The following is a 24,264-nucleotide window of genomic DNA, read 5'->3' as shown; positions in this document are numbered from 1 at the left end:
TGAAATGGATGAGCTTTCCGGAGTGACTGAAGCGAGGAGGGACAGCGTGAAATGAAAGCAGGGAGTCTGATAAATGGTTTTTTAATCGAACCAGAATAAAATACTATTTTTTTTTTATAACTTTCAGCTACAGTGCTCATGTATTGATACATGAGCACTGTAGCGCAAAGCTAAAAAATTTTAGCTTTGCCTCCACTGCTGCGTATGGAATTTTGTGGTTTGAGTGGAGCTAAAATAGCAATATAGCTATTTAGCTCCACTGCTGTGAATGCTCTAAAGAAATAAAGGGGGACTACTAGGAGTCTAGGACACGGACGTGACTACTTTTGTGAATCAATGAGACCAGTGTTTAAGTCATTAGTGGGACCAATTTACCAAAGTCTTTGGTCTTAATGTTCTTTTATCAAAAATTTTGTCTTTGTGACTTTGTCACTTTTTGTAATGTGACATATTAGTAATTTATATAAACTTGTGCTTGTCTGTTTGTGATTATTTTGATTTTAGATTTTTTTTTGTTGAGAAGTCCCTTTTTTTTAGTTGGTGTATAAAACTACGAAATATGAAAATCATGAATTTTTTTTTTTTTTTAATTTGTAGATCATGAGTAAGTCCACTACAATATTAAATTTTTTAAAAAAGAAAAAATCTAAATAATTCTAAAGTCATAGTTGATGATTTTCTAATAAACTCTATGATTTTGTACATTGAGAAGGAGATTGCTGCAAAATTTGATACAGAATCAATCATAGACGACTTTCGAGACTTAAAAGAGTGTCGAGTTCCATTTTGATAAATGTGTTGAAATGTTTAAAAAACACTTATTTTGTATGTTATACTTTATCGACATTTTTATAATATCAAATGTGTAAGAAACACTTATTTTATATGTAGTATTTTGTTGAATATGAAATAGAAGTTAGTTTTTATTTTCATAAAAAAAAAAAATTGTTTTAAGCTTTGGCTCCCCAGGTTCGAATCCTGGTTCCGTCTCTGTATGCAGGGCAAGTTCCTACTTTATAAAAATATGAACAACAATCAGAGACGGACCTACATGTGTACTACCTCTAGTTTAAACTTGTTAGTGTACAACAATTTAAACTTTTAGTTCTAAAATATCTATACTTGGCCCCCCTCTTTCAAGAAACTGACAAATTGACCTTTGAAACTTCAAAAAATTTTATTATCAAACCATTTGTTTTGTCATCTCTCATCTCATGGATCTCTTTCTCTTTACTATGTGATGCGTTGTGTGGGGTGTGAGAAAACTCGCTGCTTTTTTTTTTTTTTTTATACAAGATAGAATTTCTACTCTAACCTACTCTAAGTGTATATGTGTGTGAAGCTCCCTCCTGGAAATTTGAACCCTGGCTCTTGGCCCCCACACTCTACAAGCATTTATACTTATGGAATGACCATCGCACCAAAGGTGTGCGGTGGTCTTGCTGCTCTTTGACTCCACTCAAGCTGTGCTTGTAAATAAATAAATAAATGATAGAATTTATTGATTTGCAATATTTGTACAACTTCTCAAACTAAGAAAGTACAACGTGGAGAACCCAAGCCATATGTTATCTATTCTCACCTCTTTCTTCTACCTCACAATAAATGTTAGACACTCTTTATCTTCTTTAAGAAAAAAATATTATTGTCTTTACTTTAACTAGAATGTTAATGTCTCTTGCTAATTGATAATTGCTCTTGATAATTTAGTGGTCAACATTATTTTAGAAAGAATTTAGTGGTGTGGCCGGTTTTCTTTTCCTTGCAGGAGGAGGTGTTAGGCTCCATCAACTTGGTTGATTTGTATTTCAGAAAATTGAGCTTTAATCAACAATTTTTCGTCAGTGTGGCCAATTGTTGGGCCAAAGGGAAAAAAAATTGATGTTTTAGTAAAATGCCACTTTGAAGAAACATTTGATTGCTAAAGGTCTTCTTAATCTTGACAGATTGGTAGCATGCTAGGCAACGGGTTTTATTCAAATGGGAAGAGCCGAGGAGGAACAAGTGATGAGGGACCAATCAGAAGAGGAAAAAGGATGGGAGGCAAAAGGGGGGGCAAAATATGTCGTTACCGATCAACTCGGTGTGGTTTCATTAGTGCCAAACAGTTTGTTTGTAGAGTTGAACAACCCAAATTGTCATGAGATGGATTTTTCACTCTATGGTTTGGTGTAGAGTAAATGAATGTTCTTTAGTAAGAATCTAAGAAAGTGGTTTTTTGGCACGCATCTCAAACATATTTAGATTGTGAAGCAATTTTCCAGTAATAGGAAAATTAAAAGAATGAAAAATTAAATGGTAAAGGAAAATTAAACTGCTCCGTATCAATATTGCAAAAAATGGTAAAAGAATGAAAAATATTTATTAAAAGCTTCCTCTATCATACATTTCTAATAAGCAAACTTTACATGACCGCAATAAAGTTAGAATATAGGAGCCAGAGTGAACAAATATCAAGAGAATATATACAATAACTGATAAAGAGAGAAGAATCTCATAACAAACAGTAATTATCAAATAACAATTGTTTTTGATAAAAAAATAATATATAAACTTTATAATAGATGTAAAGATTTCTCTAATGTGAAAGTGAAAAATAATATTCATGACTCTCAAAACAACACAAAAGATAAGATAAGAAAAAATTTCATTCCTAAATAACATTTACTTAATACATTATACCATTCATACCATCTAGTCACCATTTCCATTTTGGGTTATCATCTCTAACCACCCTCTGAAATTTTGTGGTTGTCTATGCTTCCTGCCCAACACAGAATTCTATTCCCACCATTTTACAATTTATTACAATAACAAACATGAAAATATCATTGCAATAATCTAATATCAATTATTTACAATTTATTTCAATGACAAATATGAAATAATTATCTATTTCAATGAAAATATTATTGCAACAATTTGATCTTGATTATTTTTGTCAATTATTTGTAAGCTATTGCAATAAGATTCGTAAAGTAATAGTTTATTATCACAAGATATTCAAAGCAGTAAATTGTTTATTACGACAACATATATATGATTGTATCAAAATTTTCATTAAAATATTTGAATTTTATTGCAAAAAAAAGTTGTTCATAAATACTAAAACCTAAATAAAGCTAGTCTCAAACACACACAATTGAAAATTTCTTATGCAATTTCCAATTTCTCTATTCATAAACAATATTTTGACCCATTAACATGATAGATATATTCTTATTGGAAGATAATATATATATATATATATATATATATATATATATATATATATATATATATATATATATATATATATCAAATAGAAAAGTTACCAACTCAAAGCAAAAAGAAAAAAAGAAAAAAAGAGAGAGAGTAAAATCACTCTTCAATATAACTCATTAATAGAAGACTTTTTCATCTAATAAAAATAAGAGAGCATATTTTTATTTGAGAAACGTTTTAAAATTTTTATTGAAAGTATAAAAAGTTCCAATCAAAAAATATAAAATTTTGTCAAAAACAATAAAAAATAAACTACACTATACTATACTAATTATGAAATATCGGTATCTACTAAGTTAATAATGACTATTTTAATGTTTGATTAGTTATTTCATGGACACAAAAATCATTACTCTAATTTATTTATTTTGATGTAAGATAGAAATTTTACTCTACCTTAATCTAAGGATATGCTTGGTAGACTATAATAAGCACTGTAATGTAATGATTGTTCTTATAATTTAGATGAGAGGTGCTACGTCCACAACATTTTTACAACATTTTTACAACAAATCATAGGTAGTTAGTTGTTATTGGTTTAAATTTGAACCTAACACTAAGATTACTTTTTTGCCCCAACAATAACAACCAGTAACATCCTGCCACTTAGGATTTGTTGTAAAAATGTTGTAAAAATGTTGTGGACATATCATTTCTCAATTTAGATATTTAGTAGTTTGGTTATGTTTTTATTATAGAAAATAGTCATTCCTTATAAAAAGCTATTCTTTAAAATAAGGAATAACAATTCATTTCTAAAAGATTATAATAGTTATTCCTTTATAGGTGTATTAATTTCTAAAATTAATATATTTCCAAATAAAAAAACTTTCCATATACACATAACAATTATAAAAATAAAAATCATTAAAAATAACTAATCCTTCTTTCACATTGAAAAAATATATATTATATTTTAAGATATTTCCTAAAATATATCTTAATTTGATTTAAAATGTTTTCATTCTATTGTTTTAAATGTTCTATTATTTTCAATGTTCTATTATTGTGTTGTCATCAATTGGTGAATAGTACCATTACAATCTACCAAATTGTGTGAAGCTCCCTCTCTCTTTGAGACTTAAACTCCGATTTGCCTTTCCACTACCCAAAATCATTATTTTAATTTATTAAACCAACTCAAGCAAGTAGTAACTTTTATGGCTAAACGATGTGCAATAAATAAATCAATAACATATTAAAAAATAATAATAATTGAATATATAACACGTGGGTTTAAACAAAAAAGAAATTGAAAATAATAATTTTATAGGTGGGCCGGCCCAAGAGTCAATTTGTCTGAGACGTCAATTCAGCCCCATAACTTGGGTTTGATCTAGGGGAAAATTTAGTCAGGATTGGGCCTAAAGCCTAATCGTTACTTACAAAATGAGCTCAAAAAATTATCAAAATTTAAAGACAAGAAAGTGGGTCAGCTGAGGTCGAAGTCATTGCTAGAAGCATTTGAATGCTCATGATTGTGAAGTTGGGACCCTATATTCAACCATTGGCCCACCATTTTAGGGTAACATAAAAATTGCTAAATCTTTTTTTTTTTTAGAAGCGGAAAGAAAATAATTTAATCAAGAAATATAATATATACCTAAGGTTCTTAAGCTTCCACATCTTATATGTGACCAATGCTTAATAAGTACAAATTGAATTTAATAAATTCATTTACGACTATGTATGTATATGTGTCACAAGACTCACAACTCAGAAACTCTCTAAATCTTTTTTTTTTATTTTAAATCTCTACACAAATAGCCTCCATATATTATATATTTAACAAAATAAAGCTCTTTGAAATAATTATAATCTATATCTATAAATTTCAATAACTATAACCATGAAATATTCATTTGAGTAACCCATATTTATCTTATATTTCTCTGTTGTGTAGTCACATATTTTTTGTTTTTTTTCAAAGAATTCTCAGCTCATGGGCTTCTCTCATTTGTAAATCATGTACATCTACAATATCTGAAACCATCTAACAGATTTCTATATATATATATTGTTTGTTTTGTTTCAATAAATTGTAAGCTCATAATCTTTCGATTAAATTTTTTGGCCTTTTGTAACCTTTAACATATAAATTTTTGGGTTCATTTTTTTTGCAATACCTGAAATTGTTTGGTAGATTTCAATAGCTACAGCCATTGATTATTCTTTTGAGAGTAACCTATTTTTCTCTTACATATCCATATTATGTAGTCACACATTTTTTGTTTTGTTTCTATAATTTATAGGTTTTGAATCTTCTAATTATTTAATTTTTTTGGCATTTTGGAAGTTACAAAATCTGAATTTTTGGGTTCATTTTTTGTAATATCTTAAATTGTTTAATAGATTTCAACAACTGTAGCCACTATATTTATTCGTTTAGCATTTTGGATTTTTAAAGTTTGAATTTTGGGATGACTTTTGTTGCACATAATCTTACTTTCTCCATTCTTTTCTCTGAGCTGATTCTTCTTCTTACTCTCATCACTTTGATAATTTTGCGTCTTGTTATTATCCTTAAAGAGCGAAGAAGGAAAAAAAAATACCTCTTTTGTTTTTGTGAGTTCCGATCGAATCTTTCTCAATTGAGTGATGAAGGGGATGCAATGTTTTTGTAGGAGACGGTATGATTTCTCATAGATTTGAAAAGTTTTGATTTCTAAGTTTTTTTCTCTCCAATTGTTTGATTCTCATATCTCATATTTCTGATATTGTTTTATTTGTTATATGCATAAAATATACTTTTTGGGTAAAATACGCATGAGACTCACATGTCATTGAGACAGTGCCGGCTCAAGGCCTAGGCCTAAGGCCCCACAACCAAAAAAATATTCCCTACTAAAAAAAGGCCCCATTTTTATTTGTGAAGGCCCAAAATTTTATAAAAATATAATATTTTTAAAATAATTAGTACTTTTTTTAAAGTGATGTTAAAGATACTATAAATTTTACTATAGATTTAAGTTTAAATTTAACTAACATGTCACCAATCACATAAAAAATTAATTCAAACACAAATAAATTAAGTTGTTGAATTTTATCAATTACAGTCATTATCACATTATATTGTGAACATTTTTAAAACCAATTGTTCATTTCTAACAAGGCTTCCAAAATAGGAGACCAATAAAAATTAAAACCAATTGAAACCCTAAAATGTTTCAAAAAAAAATGCTACAAATGTGATAGAACATCAATGATGACTAATCTCCTCTAATAGTTTGAGATCTTAATTTTTGTAAACTAATATCCTACAAAGCCACGCACCAAATAATATTTATCTATCTCTTTCTCTTAAAAAGAATATATAAATTAAAATTTAAGTTACAACTGTACTTAACTATGCATAGTTATATATCCAAGTTATAGTAAGTTTCTTTTTTAAAAAAATAATATTTTTTCTAGTTTTTTTTGTTTAAATTTATAGTTCAACTATGATATTCAATTCTCTGTATGAAATTAACCTTAGTTTAATTATTATTATTCATCAATTTCTATATTTACATCAAATTAGTCTTAATTTAATTTGTATTATATATATTTATTTAATTAATGTTTACATATAAAAATGCTTCATATAAAATTTCCGCTTTAGGCCCCAAATTTTATTGGGCCAGCCCTGCATTGAGACATAGATCTTATGAGATACTTTCTCGTTTGAGAGACACAATATGTTTAAGATTGAGAGGTTTGGTTTTGGGATTTTAAAAGTTATGATTTTTCTTTACACGTACGGATGGAGCATGTACTAATTTTAATAATTGGGTTCAATAGAATTACACTTAGCCCCTTAATAATATTACTGATATTTAATTTAGACCTAAAATCTAAAATATAATTGAGAAGTCCAAAAAAAATTTGCCCAAACAAAAATTACCGATAGCAAACTTAAGCCCAATTAACAACCTAAAACAAGCCCATGCAAGACTAAAAAAAAATGTAATCAGATTCCAGCTAGGAGAGGAGAGCAACCTTCTTTTTGGTCAGATTAGGTTTATAATTATGGACTCGTAGACGGGTTAATACTATATTTGGGTCGGTACTATTATTTTCGTTTGGTCTGGAAAAAGATTAAGCCTAGAATAAATTTTGTTTTGTCAAACAAAAAATTTATATTGGAGATGGGCCATCCCCTACTGTGTCAGGGCCGTGTAGCCTCAACAACGAGTTTCCACTTTCAAGACTTGAGATTTTAGGCCTATCTTCAAACCCATTTAGAATCAAGTTTTGGCTGGGCCTGGGAGAGAAATAAATTTTGAACAATTGATAATGGATCAAATTATTGTTTATATTCTTATTCAATTCCAATGGCAAGGCTGCAATTTGGCTTAGCTAAATGTTATGATGATATGATCTACTACTTAGGCACTTGAACCATTGAATAAGAATCACTTTTCTAGGTTTTGGACAATTACTATTAGAGTATTAGACACTTACGAGTGAAGAAGTTAAAAAAGGGGAAGGAAGAATAGGAGACGGAATTAGAAGATTGTTTTTGATGGAAAATGTTTTCCCAATATTTTGTTATATACTTCTGTAATATCTCTCCTAAATAGTCATATTGGTTTACCACGTATACAATAGCAATGTTGTTACGTTAATGTAAAAATGTATAACAAAGCCCAAAAACCAAACTTCAAATGATAATGTCATTATCATACTTATACATCGATTTATATAGTAAGCAACAATGGTAGATAGAAAGTCAAAGTTTCAGATAATCTTAAAGCTAAACAATTATAATTCCCTCATACAAATAGCTTAATCAAGTCATCTAATATTGTTGGATTATTAATACATTGATTTCCGCGCAAAATTTCTTTGGAACAGTGCAACATTAATAACAAATCTAAGTACTAATTCTTTATAGGAAAATGCTAATGAATGTTTTTAAGGCATTGATTAATAATCCATTTAAAAAAAAAATTTGTGAAATTTTTTTTTTTTGCAAAAATACGCTAAGTACACTCGTTAGCATGACCCTTCTTTATATACCAAAAATTTTGCAACTCAACTGCTTGACACTCTCTGGTACTTTTAATAAAAATATCCAGAGTTTAAATCTCCTCACTCAATTATTTATTTATTTTATATATATAATAATAATAAAAAGCTAGAATTGTGACGTGTTTGAGAAAGCGTTTTTCCTTTCATGACTAGGAACTGCGCGCTCTAGTTCATCTTGTCATATGAACCGATAAGATCCAACAAAGAAGGATAAGAGATAAGATTTTTGTTTCTTTGAAGCTTGAAACACATTTTCTTGAGATTACGTAGGCAGAATGAGTAAACAAAAGTACAAAACCTTGAAAATCATAATAACCGCCATGTGAAAGGGCAAATTCATACATCAACTAAGAGTAAGCAGGGCTGAAAAGATAAAAGAGAATTCAAGTCATTATCTAATCCGGTTAAGTTTCGAGCCACTCTTAAGACTTAAAAAGTATTCATAACAATTAGTTAACGTTACATTCAATTTTTTTTTTTTAATTGCGTCACTGAGATCATCTTTCATATGGACAATAAAATAATATTCCAAAGAAACAATCAAATTTTAATTAAAAATCCTTCTAACAAAAATTAAATTAAAAATGAAGAAGGATAATTTGGCTGCCGCCGGCCGGCAGATCAATTCCCAGAACTTGGCATCATTTTATAAAATGATTTTTCAACTTCTTTTGAACTTTTTTTTGTTTGCAAAAGGGAAAAAAAAAATCGTTTTTACGGTTAAGGGACTTAAAAGAATATGTTAGCAGTAGTTGACCAGTTAAAACTAAACTCCTCCCTTTGATTATGGCCGATCGAATATCAGGTTGGTGAGCCATGTGATACATGTGTGTTAATCTCATTCGGACTAACTAGTCCATCTATTTTATTCTCCAACCTGGAGCATTTAAAATTTGGCAGTCTAAATGTAGTAATCGTGGCACGGCTGTTTTGATAATGCCATGCAATGAAAAAGAAGAAACTAATAATATATAGAGAGAGAGGTTAATATATCCAAGAATTGAAAAATTCAAGTCAAATTAAACAAAAAATCAATTAACCTTAATTTTATTTTGTTTGATGCGAACAGCAAGTGAATAATCAATTCAAAGCATGCAAAGGGATGGAAAATAAAAACTTATAAAAGTGAATTTATATCCACCACATGTTTGAGGCTAATTGCAGATAAACACTCAAACTTATATATATATATATATATATATTGTTGAAAAGGTTTAATTGGTAAGTTGAGTCAACAACTTCAAGTAGTAGGAATATATATTGGAAAAGTAAACAACCTATCAAGAAAGCGAAAGCTTGCATGCATATATATATATATATATATATATATATAGAGAGAGAGAGAGAGAGAGAGAGTTATATATAGAGTCATTGATAGTTGGAAGGAAATTTAAAATTTTGACTCATAGTCTTCAAAGATGGCAGCAAAAGAGAGATTGTTAGATTTCAGTACTTGACCAAATGGGAGACAAATCCAACAAACACAAAGGAAACAGACAAAAACTATCCTCCTACCGTTCTTGATTTTCAAAATACTTTCCAATTCCCAATCAAATCGGAAAGACAAATCATTCAGTTTAACAATGCCTTGTAAACTTACCTTGTTGCACATTGCTAATTATTAATTCAAATATTAATTGTACGCACAATTTTATTTTTTGATTTGAAACCAAAATTTAAAGACACGATTTCATTTTAACAACTGAAATATGTGTACGTTGTATGTAATAAACAGTGTATAATAGACATTGCCCATTGAACGAGCAGCAACCCTGTAAGCCTAACACAATCATATATAGTTTGGTTGTTACGAAATTGTTAGGAATGCTTGACTACAAAAGCTATCCTCTTACCATGAAATTGCTTTCAAATTTATAATTTAAAAAATAACAAAATTCAATTTAAGGCATTCTTAACACGTGCTATAAGAATTAACTGATGTAGTGTATATTTTTCCAAGGACTTGTCAATGAATTATTAGTGTGCACGCTAAAATTCAAAGGGGTGGTGTTTCCTTCTTACTTTCTTAGTCATAATTTAAAGTCACAATTTTAATTGCTTTTGGGCTATGTGCAAAACTGTTTAAAATAGTTTGTGTTTATAATAAATACTACCTTTTTTAGTATTCGTAAATTGTTTATTTTTGTAAAATGGTTTTAATAATTTAGGATAATAAATAGGACAAAGCTTCTATCTAATGCTCTAGTGTACTGGGTAATACGATCAATGAAGATACAAGATCAATTTTGGACATATGTCTACATTATGTCAGAATTAATTCATAAAAGCATTGAAGGTAAGACAACTTTTAGTAAATATACCTTAACTTATGACTTTATGACACTTGTTAACAAAATTCTTTGGTTTAATAGTCCCTTGTAAACATGTTAAACAAGTGCCAACATAATTTACGAGATACAATACAACTTAAGGTTTCTCAGTATATCGTGCTTGCATAGAAAGGGTGTAGGAAGGAAGGGAGAAAAGGGATAGGGATTTTAATTGATATTTTTTGGATGTTTTTAGAAGGAAGGGGAAGAGTTATTTCAATTCCTCCAAATTGAGAAAATTTGAAGGGGGGGAATTCCCTTAAATTGTTAATTGTCTTTATAATGATGTCAATTTATATATGTTTCTTTAAAATTATCAAAATAATAGTGTAATTATCAATGTATATGATGTTTTATAGTTTTTTTTTTTTCTAATTTCTATTCAAAAATTTAAAACATCAAAATAAAAGAAAAGAATATATATTCCCCTCCTTCTACTTAATTTTTAAAACATCTAAATAAGAAAAATTGGGATAATCATTCCTCTCTCCATTGTTTTCCTCTCTTTCCTTCCAAACATACCCTAAAAATTTAGGAATACTTACCATTCTTACTTTCCACTCGCAGTTAAAGGAAAAACAAAATTCAATTTAACAGTGACTTGTATATAAAATTATATATTGAACTAATGGCAGCAATACTTAATTCATTAAATCTCAAAGAGTACTTCTTCGTTGACAAATTTCCATGGTATTTCAATTTAGTTCTAAAACCCTATAATTTAAAGGATGTTGGGTAGGCCTTTGCCACTATAGAAGTTGGAGTATCATGTCTTACAAAGGATGTTCACATTAATTATAATACCTTAAAGAGCTTAAATGAGTCAAATATAATGCTTTATTGCTTTTGTACCCCACCGTACTGGCATGAAGTCTAAGATATATAATTGAATGATTCCTAATAAAGTCTAAAGTCTAAACTACCATGTTAATATGTTATATATAAGGCCGCCATTTCTTGCTTGTTCTTGAGAAATTTCAACATTTTTATGGCTACTGCTACACTGATTAAGACCTTTCAATCAGAGTTTAGTTCCATGCATTGCCGCGAACCCACAACTATGACCCACCAAATTGAACCCATGAAAACACCAGCAATATTATTGCTTATCAAAGGAAACCAACCAGCAATGAGCCACTGAGCCATGCATTGAAGTAGTCACTAGTCAGCTCCCAAGTGTATATTAGTGATGACCAGTGAATGACAAAATGAGTAGGTGTGGTGGAAGCGTGATGTGTGCTTACGTGTTGCAGACCAAATACTCACGTGAGCAGCATGTGGAAGACTCTTTGTGAATTATTCTGAGAGTTTATTTTTGGATCGTAGCCTATAGCCTTATATAGCCATACAGGGACGAGAGGAGCGGTTCATGAAGGTGATGTTTTGGTTGGTAAAGGTAAAGGAGCCAAATTAGACTCACTATCACTGACTCACTCATGCACCAACCATTTACATAAAATTAAAATTTAATTATCCTTTTGAGCTAATACATAAATAAACAGGAAATTTAGATATACTTGTCAAGAACACCGCCTCTTTCAATTCCTATCAGCAGCCACAGTTGCATTGCTCTCTAGCTTTCCACTCTAAATATTCAATTTTATGATATGAAGCTTGGTTACGTACGTTTGCAAATTCAAAGTCATAATTTAACAGCACGTATTGATAATCAAATCAATTAAGAGCGGCGATACGTAAAACTTTGACTCACATGTGTGAATAATATTCATATATACACGTGATTAATTTAGTCATTCAACCAGTAAACTACGAAACTTACTACTGAGTAGTAACTGTACGTGTAATGATTAATTGGAATGGATATGATTTGATGTTGATTCACATTGCTCCATTTCTAAATTAAAAAAATAAAAAAAAAAGAGATATACGTTAAAATAATTACTGTTGTTAATCCTTTAGTTAGCATCTTGATATGAAATGGATCCTGGAGTAAATCCTCCAAGGATGATGGCATGATGTTGGTTTGACTTTAAAACATTTATGTTTTGCTATCTAAAACAATTGTTTTGAGTATGTTAAAGTCATGCAATGATTCAATTCACTTGAGGAAATGTATGATGTCCTCTTATTGTTATTTGTTAAGACCTTTCGATTATTGATCTGTCATGTCGATATAAATTTTTATTAGAGAGAGAGAGATTAAAAAATTACGATTGTAATCGTTTTAGTTAGGATCTTAATTAATATGAGATCGATCTTGAAATTAAACTTTCAGGGATGATGATATTATGCTGGATTGACTAAATATATAACATTGTCTTTTACCATCTAAAACCATGATGTGTTTTGAGTATAAGTCAGACTATGATTTAATCCACTTGAGGAACTGTACAATACCATTTATCGTTCAAACCCATTTTCCATGCCTAATATGTTTTTAATATGAGATAGATCCCAAAGTTAATTACACCTTTAAGAGTGATACTAGGAATACTATATATATAAATTTATTACATATATAGGTCTTACAGGCTGTTTTGCCACTAATCATAAAAGGTAATTCAAACACTAAATTTATTATTGTGTTGAAATGATATCAATCATATTTATTATTATATCAGTTTGTAATTTTTTAAATAAAATTTAGGGAGAATTAAACTTTACCACCATAAACTATACCCCAAATTACATTTTACACCCTAAGTTATAACTCTTGTTACTCTTTGATTATTTTGTACAAAATTCTTAAGAGTAAACCAAATATAAGCATCTCATATTTCCTATTATTCTTATTAGATTTATAATCAAACCAAATATAGGAATAGTTATATTTCCAAGCATCTAGATTGCCAAGTATTACATTCCTAAAAGTTTAGATACTAGGAGTAATGTGGATCCCTCAAAACCAAATGCCTAAGGATGACAGTCTAATGCTGGTTTGGCTTAAGAAAAATTTTGTGTTTTACTATCTAAAATCATGATTTTCTTTTTGGTATGTTCAATTGAGATTATGACAGACTTGAGGTGGGGATTAGGGAGTTTGTCTTGGAGGAGGACTCCCTGGTCATTTTCCAAGCCCGATCCAAGCAAGCCCCAACTCTATCTTCAATTGTCTTGATCATTAATAGTGTACTTTCTTTAACACATGAATGTAAATAAGCTAAGTTCTCACATGTTCGTAGACAAGGTAAAAAACATACTCATTTACTAACTAAACATACTTTTTACATTATTGATTATTATGTATGGATTAAAGAGAGTTTTTGTTTTATTGAACAAACTCTTCTTCATTATGTTTCTTTCAGCTTTTCCTAATGACTAAAGTTCATATTCTTTCCCATTACAAAAAATAAATTGAGATTATGACTTGAGGAAGTGTACCATCTATTAGACACTTGGAATACCGATATGTAATGCCAACATAGGTTTTTTTTAAGTAAAAGAAATAGTAAAGTTAAAAATAAAACAGGTCCATTGATTTTTATTTTATTTTTTATTTATAACATAGCTCCATTGATTATGGATAAGATTTTCATAATTGGCGTTATGATGAAAGTGCGTATCTACACGCATCAAAATCAAGTGGGCAACCGCACGTGAAAGAGCGGTGGCACGTAGATGAAAAGATTCCTTTGGCTATTATGCGTTCACACCTACTTTAATGTTGAAGATTCCTTCTTTAACTCTTTTCACACCTGACCTTAGTAGAAACTACAAACTATAGTCTAGCTCGCATCTGGTTTAGGTCTAGCTCTCATTTTAAATGGCTCGGCTTTCTTGATATTCATGGCTTTCTCTATCTTTTGAAGGGGAATAATCAACAACTATAAGCATTCACACATGCTGTAGAATAGAAAAATTGTATGAAAAACTACCTACCTACATCAGTTAACTAGAGTTGTATAAATATTCATTATTATTCCACTAATCATGTAAATATATATACTTAGAATTTCAAACTAGGGGAGCTGGAGTATAAGAATAAAAAAAAAAAAGATGTGTTATATCTACAATATTTTTATGATAAATCATAAGTGGTTAGTTGTTACTATTTCTAATTTGAAATTACTTGTTTTATCCACCAATAATAGGCGGTAACAACTTACCACTTATGATTTGTTGTGAAAGTGTTGTGAAAATATTATGGACATAGTATTTATAAAATAAAAATATTAACAAATAAGCATCCATATGTTTTGGGCTGAGGATTAACATGAGTTTGGGTTGAACTGGAATGCGTTAAACTGATGATTTTGGAAGGGAGAGGTGCCAAGTTACTTAGAAGAGAGGCTGAAATATTTATAATAATAAAAAAATTGGCTGAAAGTATATTGAAAATATTTTTATTTCATAAGCCCTGGGGCAGACCCCTTTGGGCCCCCTCTTCGATCTGTACCTAGTTATTGTTCATTTGTATTTTATATATATTTTTTCTCACCCCAAATATGCTCTTTCTGCCCATCACTTTCTTCTCACTCCAGACATATAAATAGTATTTTTAATGAAATGTAGTATAAAATAATCATTTGAAGTAGAGTGTTTTAAAAAAATTATTGTAAACTATAAAAAAAAAATTAAGTTCTTATAGTAAAATAAACAAAAATTTTTGATCAATCGACAAGAATGCTCTAAAAGAGAAATCTAACTTTATATTTTGATTTCTTATATTTTTTAAAGGTTGAATGTGCGTTGTCCTTAACAATATGAAATTGTTAACTTGATCCATTAGGAGAGGAGCATATCATTTGTAATAAAAACTTGTAGATATAATATAATAAATAATAGAGATTAAATGTAATAAGAATTTGATAATTTAAAAGCATACATTCATATTCTCAAATAAAATAATGTTACTTTAGATTTTTATTTTTTGAATGCAAATAAAAAAAATCTAAAAGATACTGTCAGAATCCTACCAAAACCTTTCAAATATTAAAGGGAAAAATTGATGGAAATGACGCCTTGGATGATGAAAAGATAATCAGCTATTTTTATAAGGACAAGGGCATGGGAACTTTGGTGTAGAATCTCAAGGTGGGGTTGAAGCAAGGAAGTCAATACCGTACCGGAGGTTGTACCGGTTTGGCCACCGGTACGATATATTTCGGATACCGGTCAATACCGGTGTACCGTTTCGGGTTTACCGCTATTTTATATATATATATATATACACACACACACACACACACACCAAAATCTCTAGAACCATGTTTATAAATATATAATATTTCACTTATATTATAGTAAATATAAAAGTTTATTATAAAACATTACCTCAATTCAGAACAAATTATTCATAGTTTTAGACTTTAGTATCAAATAAAAGAAAAAAAAAACACAATATAAAAAATAGAAAGCTTAGTTATTCATTGCATACTAAGAAAACAAATAATACTAAGAAGTTAATATAAATAAGTTACAATTATGCCTTTACAAAAATTCAAAAATTACAAAACTAAAAAAAAAAAAAAAAAAAAAAAAAAAGCTTTTTTTTGTACCGGCCGGTACGCTCGGTATCGGCCGGTATTGCCCGAAATTGGCCGGTATAGCCGGTACGTGGCCGGTACGGCCGGTATTTTTTCCGGTACAATATAGAAGTGTACCGGTACCGGTGCACTGGCCGGTACGGTACGTACCGGCCGGTACGGCCGGTACCGGTACGGTATCGGCCACACTGGGTTGAAGTGGACTTAAATTATTGCTCTTCAAGTTCGGATCACGTCTGTTCGATTTCAAGACGCCTCTCAATTATTTGGCACATCGGGGGTCCAGATTGATTCTTCTCTAATTGCCAGGACGGATCTAGGATTTGAATCGAGGGGGCCAAAGCATGAACCAAAAAAATTTTATGTGACATAGTTTAAAAAAAAAAAAAATCAAGGTAGACAAAAAATTACACTTTATTACCTAAATATTTAAGTCAAGAAGGATATAATATGAACAAAAAAAGTTGAAACTTACAACATGATATTCTAACATTTTTCGAAGAAGAAGAGAACTTCGGATCTCTAGATTTTAGGTAATTGAAATTAATATGTTAATTTTATCATGTTGACCAACTTACCAATATGATAATCTCATACTTTTGAATGTAACTGAAAATCACACTAATAAAGTTTTTCAAAACTTTGTTTGAGGATTTTAAAAAATTGGAATATCAATATTAAGAGTTGGCAATGCTACGCTATCAATATTGGCTTCTAAATGAATTTTGACATTTTATCTTTTGAAAAAAATATAAATATTGTAATTCATTTTTCCATAGTTTATAAATCAATTTAAAAAGTCATAAATTGTTGTACCGTAAGGGAATTTTTTTTTAAATGAGATTTTTTTTTGTTATGAATTAATGGTGAATTGGGAAATTTTTGTTCATCCTATATACTATTTAAGTTTTTCAAAAAAATGGGGGGGGGATGCCCCCAGCCCCTTAGTGGGTCCGTGCTAATTGCTGAGATGAAACATAATTAATTCATGAGTCCTAGGGCTACAACAAGAATTCACAATACCACCTAACAATAGGCAATTAATTGTAGATTATGGTGAGACCGGTGTGTGATGATAAATTAAGAGTATTGTGAATTTTTGTCTTGAACCTAGCTTCTTTTTTTATTATTATTATTATGTAATAGTTACGGGAGGAGTCCTATATATATATATATCTTCGTTAAAAAAAAAAGTGTTAGTTGAGTCAACTAGAGTCTTTGTTTGAGGTTGTAATTATATACTTCAAGAGTATTCTCTCTCTCTCTCTTAGAGAGGGGTGAACCTTACGGTGGGTGGGACCCACCCCTTTCTGAGAATGATAGAGGAAGTATATAAAAAAATTTCCCTTACCTTGAACCCAACTTTATTGTAAATCATGTGTGAGAATCTAACACTACAATGAGATTAAATTTGCTTTACAAAATAGTAGCATGATTGTAGTCATGAATTATAGGTAGGGAAGATAAATTCAATTGTGTTTGATTCCCATGAGATCCTTCAAGAGGACAAGGTTTTAATTTGCTTTGCTTTATCAAAAGCATGTTGATTTATTAAAGGGACTTAAATCTCCACCGTATCCTTAGTTAGTGAACCCAAAAGGGGAGTCTTCTCATTCTAATTTACATTAACTGTTTGTAGGACTGAGCAAGGGACCCGACCCACCCGACCCAACCCGAAAGGTCTTGGGCGAGTCTGAGAATATTCGGGTCAGGTTTCGGGTCTTAATTTCGGGTTATTTCTGAGTTTGGGTCGGTGTCGAGTCGACTTCGGGTCCTATAAATACACTACTTAAACCCGATTTTTTTTTTTTTGAAAAAAACCCTACTGTTTGTTCTCTCTCCGCCTCCCTCAACTCTCCGCCTCCCTCACCCTCAGCGCCTCAGTTATCTCTGTGTAAGTCATCCTTCATTCCTTCTTGTTTTTTGTTTGGTTTTAGATTTTGGATAGTGTTGTTGTGTTTATGTGTGTGTGTGATATGTTCACTCGCACTTTGTAACATGGGTTTCCTTTTGATTTTTTGTATGCTGAATGTATTTTTGTGAATTATTTTGTGGGTGTTTAGTATTTTTGTGAATTGTTTTGTGGGTCTTTTTGTATTTTGTTATTTTTAAGATTTTTTTTTTGTGGGTACCAAGTTTTTGTTAAAATATCTAGTTGAATGTATTTATATCATCTGAGTCGTTGGTGGTTTCATGGGTAGCAAAATGACTTAAGAGTATACCTTGAACTCTTATTTTCAATAATGGGTTTATGTACTTATGGATGAGTTCAATCTGAGTGCCTTCAAGTTTCAATTTTTTTTCATAAATTCTATCTGGGTTTACTCTCTCTTCACTCATTATACACAGTATTGGATTTGGACCCTTTAATTTTGCAATCAGACGTGTATATAACCAACACTCTTGTTGATATGTACTCAAAATGTGGTTGTATTGGATTTCAATAAATGGTCATCTGGGTTTTCATTCCTCTTTTGAATACTGTCTCCCTCTTTAGCTTTATGGTCACCTCACTTGTCCTTTTGTTTCAATTTCCTATCCGGGTTAGCATTAGTGTTGTAAAAATTGCCATTTTTTCATGCGGGTTCACTTGTCAGTTACTGTTTGGCAAATAGTCTTACATTTTACATTAAGATTAAGTTTTTATTTGTTTTGCCAATTTTATTAGGCTTTATTGATTAAATGGAATTTTTATAATCCACATGTAGTTGTAGTTTGCTTTATGTTTTGTTAGTTTAGTGTGTTATAATCATGTTTCTTTTGCTGTATTTATAAGCTATTGGTTGCTATATGTGAAGTTTTCAAAAGTATACTCTAATAGATTTCGATTCCTAAATTATAAATTATAAATTATGCAATCATACAAAGATCTTAAAATAGGTTGCTTAAGAATCTGATTTAGGGTAGTTGAATGCATGCTAATTTGGGAGTAGTTGCTTTTATAAGGTAACGTGAATGTTAATAAGATAAATAGTTATTGCGATTTTCATTTTTCAAAGGTTTCTGGTTTAACTAATCTTTAGTGCAATGGTTTTACTTGTATGCTATACATATAATCAAATTTGATTCTCTTTAGTGTAATGGTTATTGTAAGCATCATTTACTACCTGAAAATTTATTATTCTGTGTTAGTAAAGATTTATGTCTCATTGATTCTTGACCTTCTAGGATTTTGTAGTGAAGATGTGGTGGTTTTCTATAATTGTTGTATTTTCCATTTTGTTGGTTGATGACTTGTTTCTTCTTTGTGTTTTTCTTTTAATTATCTTTTGAGTAGTTGAATGCATGCTCTGTTGCTTAATTATCTTTTGAGTAGTTTAATTATCTTTTAGTATTTGTTTCACAAAGTTCTATGGTTTTTTTTCTTTGGTTGTAATAGTTGCTACTGCTCTAATAGAACTATAAACAAATGATTACGCTTTCATACATATATATCTCTATGTTTTTCTTTTGTAAATGCATTGTTTAATGATTGATTTGTTTTGTGTGATACTAGGTCATGGATTCAATGGAGCCTACACAACCTGATGTTGCCACTGCAAGACCAACTATGAGACCTCCTCGTCCACCGCAGGTGATATCTTCTAATTCTAATAAGAGAAAATCATCATCAACAACTTGGGACCACTTTGAGAAGTTTATAGATGAGGAAGGTAGAACTAAGGCAAGATGTATATATTGTAGCAAGGAGTACATGGCTGATAGCAAAATTTATGGGACATCTAATTTAAAAAACCATACACCCATTTGTCCTGAATATCTTTTTAATGAATTGCATGATGGACATGACCCATTGTCCAAGGATGTAGAGGAGGAAAATCTAGTGCCTAGGACTTTTACAAATGTTTTGGGTAGAAAAGTTCTTGCTAAGATGATCATATTGGATGAACTTCCATTTAGGTTTGTAGAAAATCAAGGATTTAGAAGGTTTTGTAATGTCTTCCAACCTAATTTTAATATCCCATCTCGCTTCACGGTAGCTAAAGATGTGAGTCGGATTTATTTTGAAGAGAATGACAAGTTGAGAAATGCCTTAAGAGGCCGTAGGCTTTGCCTTACCACTGACACATGGACTTCAATACAAAATTTTAATTACATGTGTCTTACTTGTCATTTTATAGATGATGATTGAAAGCTACATAAAAGAATTTTGAATTTTTGTATTGTTGATAACCATAAGGGGAAAACCATTGGCAAAATGGTTGAATCTTGTTTAGAAGAGTGGAATATTGAGGGGATTTTCATCTTGATGGTGGATAATGCTTCCTCAAATGACGTAGCCATTAGTTACTTGAAAGAAGCTACTAATATGTGGAAAGGTACTGTTTTGGGGAATGAATTTGTTCACGTGAGATGTTATGCTCACATCCTAAATCTTATTGTGACCGATGGCTTAAAACATCATAATAAGTCCATTGATAGGGTGCGTCATGCGGTTAGATATGTGAAAGCTTTTCCAAATAGGTTACAAACCTTCAAGAGGTGTGTGGAGAAAGTGAAAATAGAGTCAAAGACTATTCTATGTTTGGATGTGACCACTAGATGGAACTCCACCTATAAAATGTTGGAAAATGCTGAAAAGTTTGAACATGCATTCAAGCAGATGGAATATGAAGATCTTGATTATATTCTACACTTTCGAGATGGGGACTATGATAGGAGACCTCCAAATGAGGATGATTGGGAGACTTGTAGAAAATTTGTTAAGTTTTTGAAACTTTTTTATAATGCCACAAAGAGGTTTTCAGGTTCCTTATATGTGACATCAAATGCTTTTTTTGATGAGATATATATGATTAAAAGAAAGATAGATCTTTTTTCTAGGAGTGAGGACCATTTTTTGTACTCAATGGCAAAAACAATGAAAGAGAATTTTAACAAGTATTGGGGGAGCGGGGAGGATTCATCAAAGAAAGGAAATGTGCTTTTGTATGTTGCTGTGGTGTTTGATCCTCGAAAGAAGTTGGATTATTTGAATTATTGTTTATCAAATTTGTATGCGGAGAATGTTGCTAAGGATATCACTGACCTTGTGAAAGGTGTATTGGAACGCTTGTATGAGCATTATAATTCAACTCATTCATCATATGTGTCTGTTTAAAGTGCGAGTGAGATATCAAGGATGGAAGGTGTTGATGTTGATGATGATGATGATCCAGACAAATTTATTGCCTCTCAATACAAGGCTTTTAGGCAAGGAAAACAACCTGTTGGGTGTGTAGATGAGGTTGCAAAATACTTGATGGAGAATAATGAAGGGGAAAATTACAAAACCTTTAATATATTGGCTTGGTGGAAGTATAATACTAATAAGTATAGTATACTATCTTGACTGACACGAGATGTGTTGGCTGTACCTGTTTCTACTGTGGCTTCTGAGTCGACATTTAGTACAGGAGGACGTATACTAGACCCATTCCGTAGTTCACTTGCCCCTGAGATGGTACAATCTCTCATATGTACTCAAAATTGGCTTCAATTTTTAGTGCAAATTTCGCTTCGACAAGCCATGGATGATGTTGAGCTATTTGAAGATTATGGAAAATGTAATGTTTTTAAAAGTTATTAACTTATGCTTTAACTGAAATTTAATATATCTTGTGTATTTAATATATCTTGTTAGTGTATTAAATGGAATTTAATATATATATATATATATATATATATATATATATATATATATATATATATATATATATATATATATTGTTGTTCTAAAATGTTTTGAAGTATTTTTGGAAGCGAAGTTAGCTTCACCTTTAGCAGCATCACCTTCATCATCAAGCACTGTTACAAATCTTGACTGATCTGCCTCCATACATTGCTGAGTTTTGCTTTTGCCTAAATCTTGTGAATCCTTTGGTAGTTTGGCCTTGTGAATCCTGATTTTAGACTTGTGAATCCTTTAGTTAGACATTTTTGTTATTGCCAGTAGCTAAGTAGCTAATTACCTCCTAGCCATAGTAATGAACTGAGGATCATTCAGAGAAATATGTGTGTATCATCATGTTCAATATAACCATTCTTGACCTCTTTTATTGTTTTTGAAAACTTACCAATAAAATAAATTGTTGTTGCCAACTTGCCATTATAATTTGCTTTTTGGGATATTCTAGTTTATGTTTCTAATATTGGGCTTAAGTAATTTGGGACTTATTATTGCACAGCTACTGGACAAGCAGCTGATATTTCTTTAAAGGGAAGTCCATACTTTTCATAGGCTATGCTAAGAATGTCTCGTACGTCAAATGATGTGTTTGATTTCCCAAGTTTTTGTTTAGTGTGCTTTAGCTGAAATCTTAAACTTGTTTGATTGGTTTGATGATTGTAGTCATGTAGTGTCATAACATTGATGGGCTTAGTTCAATTTTTGTGGTTTAGCAACATTTTGATTAGTGGGAATGGTAGGCATATATCGAGGCATGTTCTATGGAATAAATCATTTTCACTGGAATAAATTTCAAACTTAAACGTTTCCAGAAACATAAATTGGATAACAACTTTATAGTTTGATGATACTGATTTTGAATTGAGAGTGTATGGTAACAAGAGGTTCCTACTGGCCTTGTGTGACAAGATGAGCAGTAGGACAACTTTATCAAATAACTTAAACCATCTAGTTAGACGTGGATGGTATCTCAGGATAGATTGCAGCTGATCAAAACTGACAAGATACAATGCATAAAAGAAGGGTTACTGCATCAGGATGCTGTATTATGTATACTTATAAATTAAAGGAAAAGGCTGTGTTACTGGCTGATAGCATTTCCATGTTTGTGAGGTGTTAATGGAGGAGAAACTAGAAAGTCTAAAACAAGTGATTATTACCTTGATTCATGTTGTCAATCCTCTCCCATTTTTCTAGGATTTGCTACACTTATGAAGATGGCCACTGCCCAGGAAGTGCTGTAACATGTTATTTTTGTCATATATTAAATAAATCAAAGGAAATGATTATGGTACAGAATGCTGGGTATGCCACAACAGAGTAGGAGGAAGCATATCATCTGCCTTATCTATGTCCTCAAATTCCCTTTGTTTCTGCGTGATCACCACAGGATGATGGGACTCAGATATGGATAAGCAAGTGTTGGCCCAACATAAAGAGTGAAAGAACGAGTAAAAAATTATAAAGCCAGTAACTGTCTCTTAAAATGTGAGATATCAAAGTGCATGTATAACTGGACAAGCAGCTGGACATCATGATAATGATATACCACCATTGGTAGACATTGTGTTCTGACATTCACTTCTATTGCTTGTCTAGAGTACATCTTAAAAGTAGTCAGAAGCATCTTTTTTAGCTTGCAACGAAGCTTATGGCCTGTTTGGATGTTTAAAAAAGGAGGGAGAGTAGAGTAGAGGGAAGGGGAGTAATTCAATTACCTTGTTTGGGAGTTTTTTAAGGAAGGAGGGGGAGGGGTTTGAAGGGGTTTCAACTACCTCCAACCCCCTCATTTTTAATTCCCCCAAATTGGAGAGATTTGGAGGGAGAGTAGAGCACATAAAATTATTGATAAAGTAAATTACCTAATTTACCCTTATTATATTTATAAAATTACAATGTTAAAAACAAGGGGAAGGGCTAATTACTCCATTCCCCCTTACTAATTATAAAAACATCCAAACAAGGTGGAGGGTAATCATTCTCCTCTACTCTCCTCCCCACTACTTCCCTCCCCTCTACTCCCCTCTACTTTCCTCCCTCTCTAAACTCCCAAACATGCCATTAATTTTCAGACTTGATGTTATGTGACTAATCCATTTGTTTGTGTACTAAATTCCAGGTACTTGTTGATAGCATCGATGCAAAACAGAGTAGGGGAAAAAGAGACAACTTCAATACTGGTGGCTCGTATAGGCCAATGACTACTGATTGCTTTTGAGATTTGAAAATTATCCTCCAAGTTTTTGGTTTAATTATCTTTTCTAAAGATATGAGGTATAGTCGCAGACAGCTAATATGAATTTCTATCCCAGCGAATTTTTTGCTGCACAGAGCCCCGCTTCCTGAATTTGTAGTACTCATTTCGCTTCTACAAATCTGATGTGATTGTGCTGAGCAAGAATATTAGCTCAAATATGTAGTCTATTTGCTTTGGCACTTTAAGGGATTAAGATTTTATGTTGCTCTTGGTTTTAGAACTGGGTTCCTTCACTTGTTGATTAGAATTCAAGTCATACTCACCCATGTGGGGTTCAACAGTTCC

At 31.0% G+C, this 24,264-nt stretch overlaps 1 protein-coding gene across 1 annotated transcript; it reads left to right on the top strand.

The window, feature by feature from the left end:
- Positions 1 to 20,252: 20,252 nt before the first annotated feature.
- LOC142639420 (zinc finger BED domain-containing protein RICESLEEPER 2-like) lies at positions 20,253 to 23,940 on the top strand. Its single transcript, XM_075813605.1, has 3 exons — positions 20,253 to 21,109; positions 21,158 to 21,281; positions 23,842 to 23,940. The coding sequence occupies exons 1-3, from the start codon at positions 20,253 to 20,255 to the stop codon at positions 23,938 to 23,940; spliced, it is 1,080 nt and encodes a 359-aa protein (XP_075669720.1).
- Positions 23,941 to 24,264: the final 324 nt, after the last annotated feature.

The sequence above is a fragment of the Castanea sativa genome, chromosome 6 (assembly GCF_040712315.1).
Source record: "Castanea sativa cultivar Marrone di Chiusa Pesio chromosome 6, ASM4071231v1".
Classification (NCBI taxonomy): domain Eukaryota; kingdom Viridiplantae; phylum Streptophyta; class Magnoliopsida; order Fagales; family Fagaceae; genus Castanea; species Castanea sativa.
The sequence above is the reverse complement of the archived record's forward strand: the minus strand, read 5'-3'. Positions and strand labels throughout refer to the sequence as shown.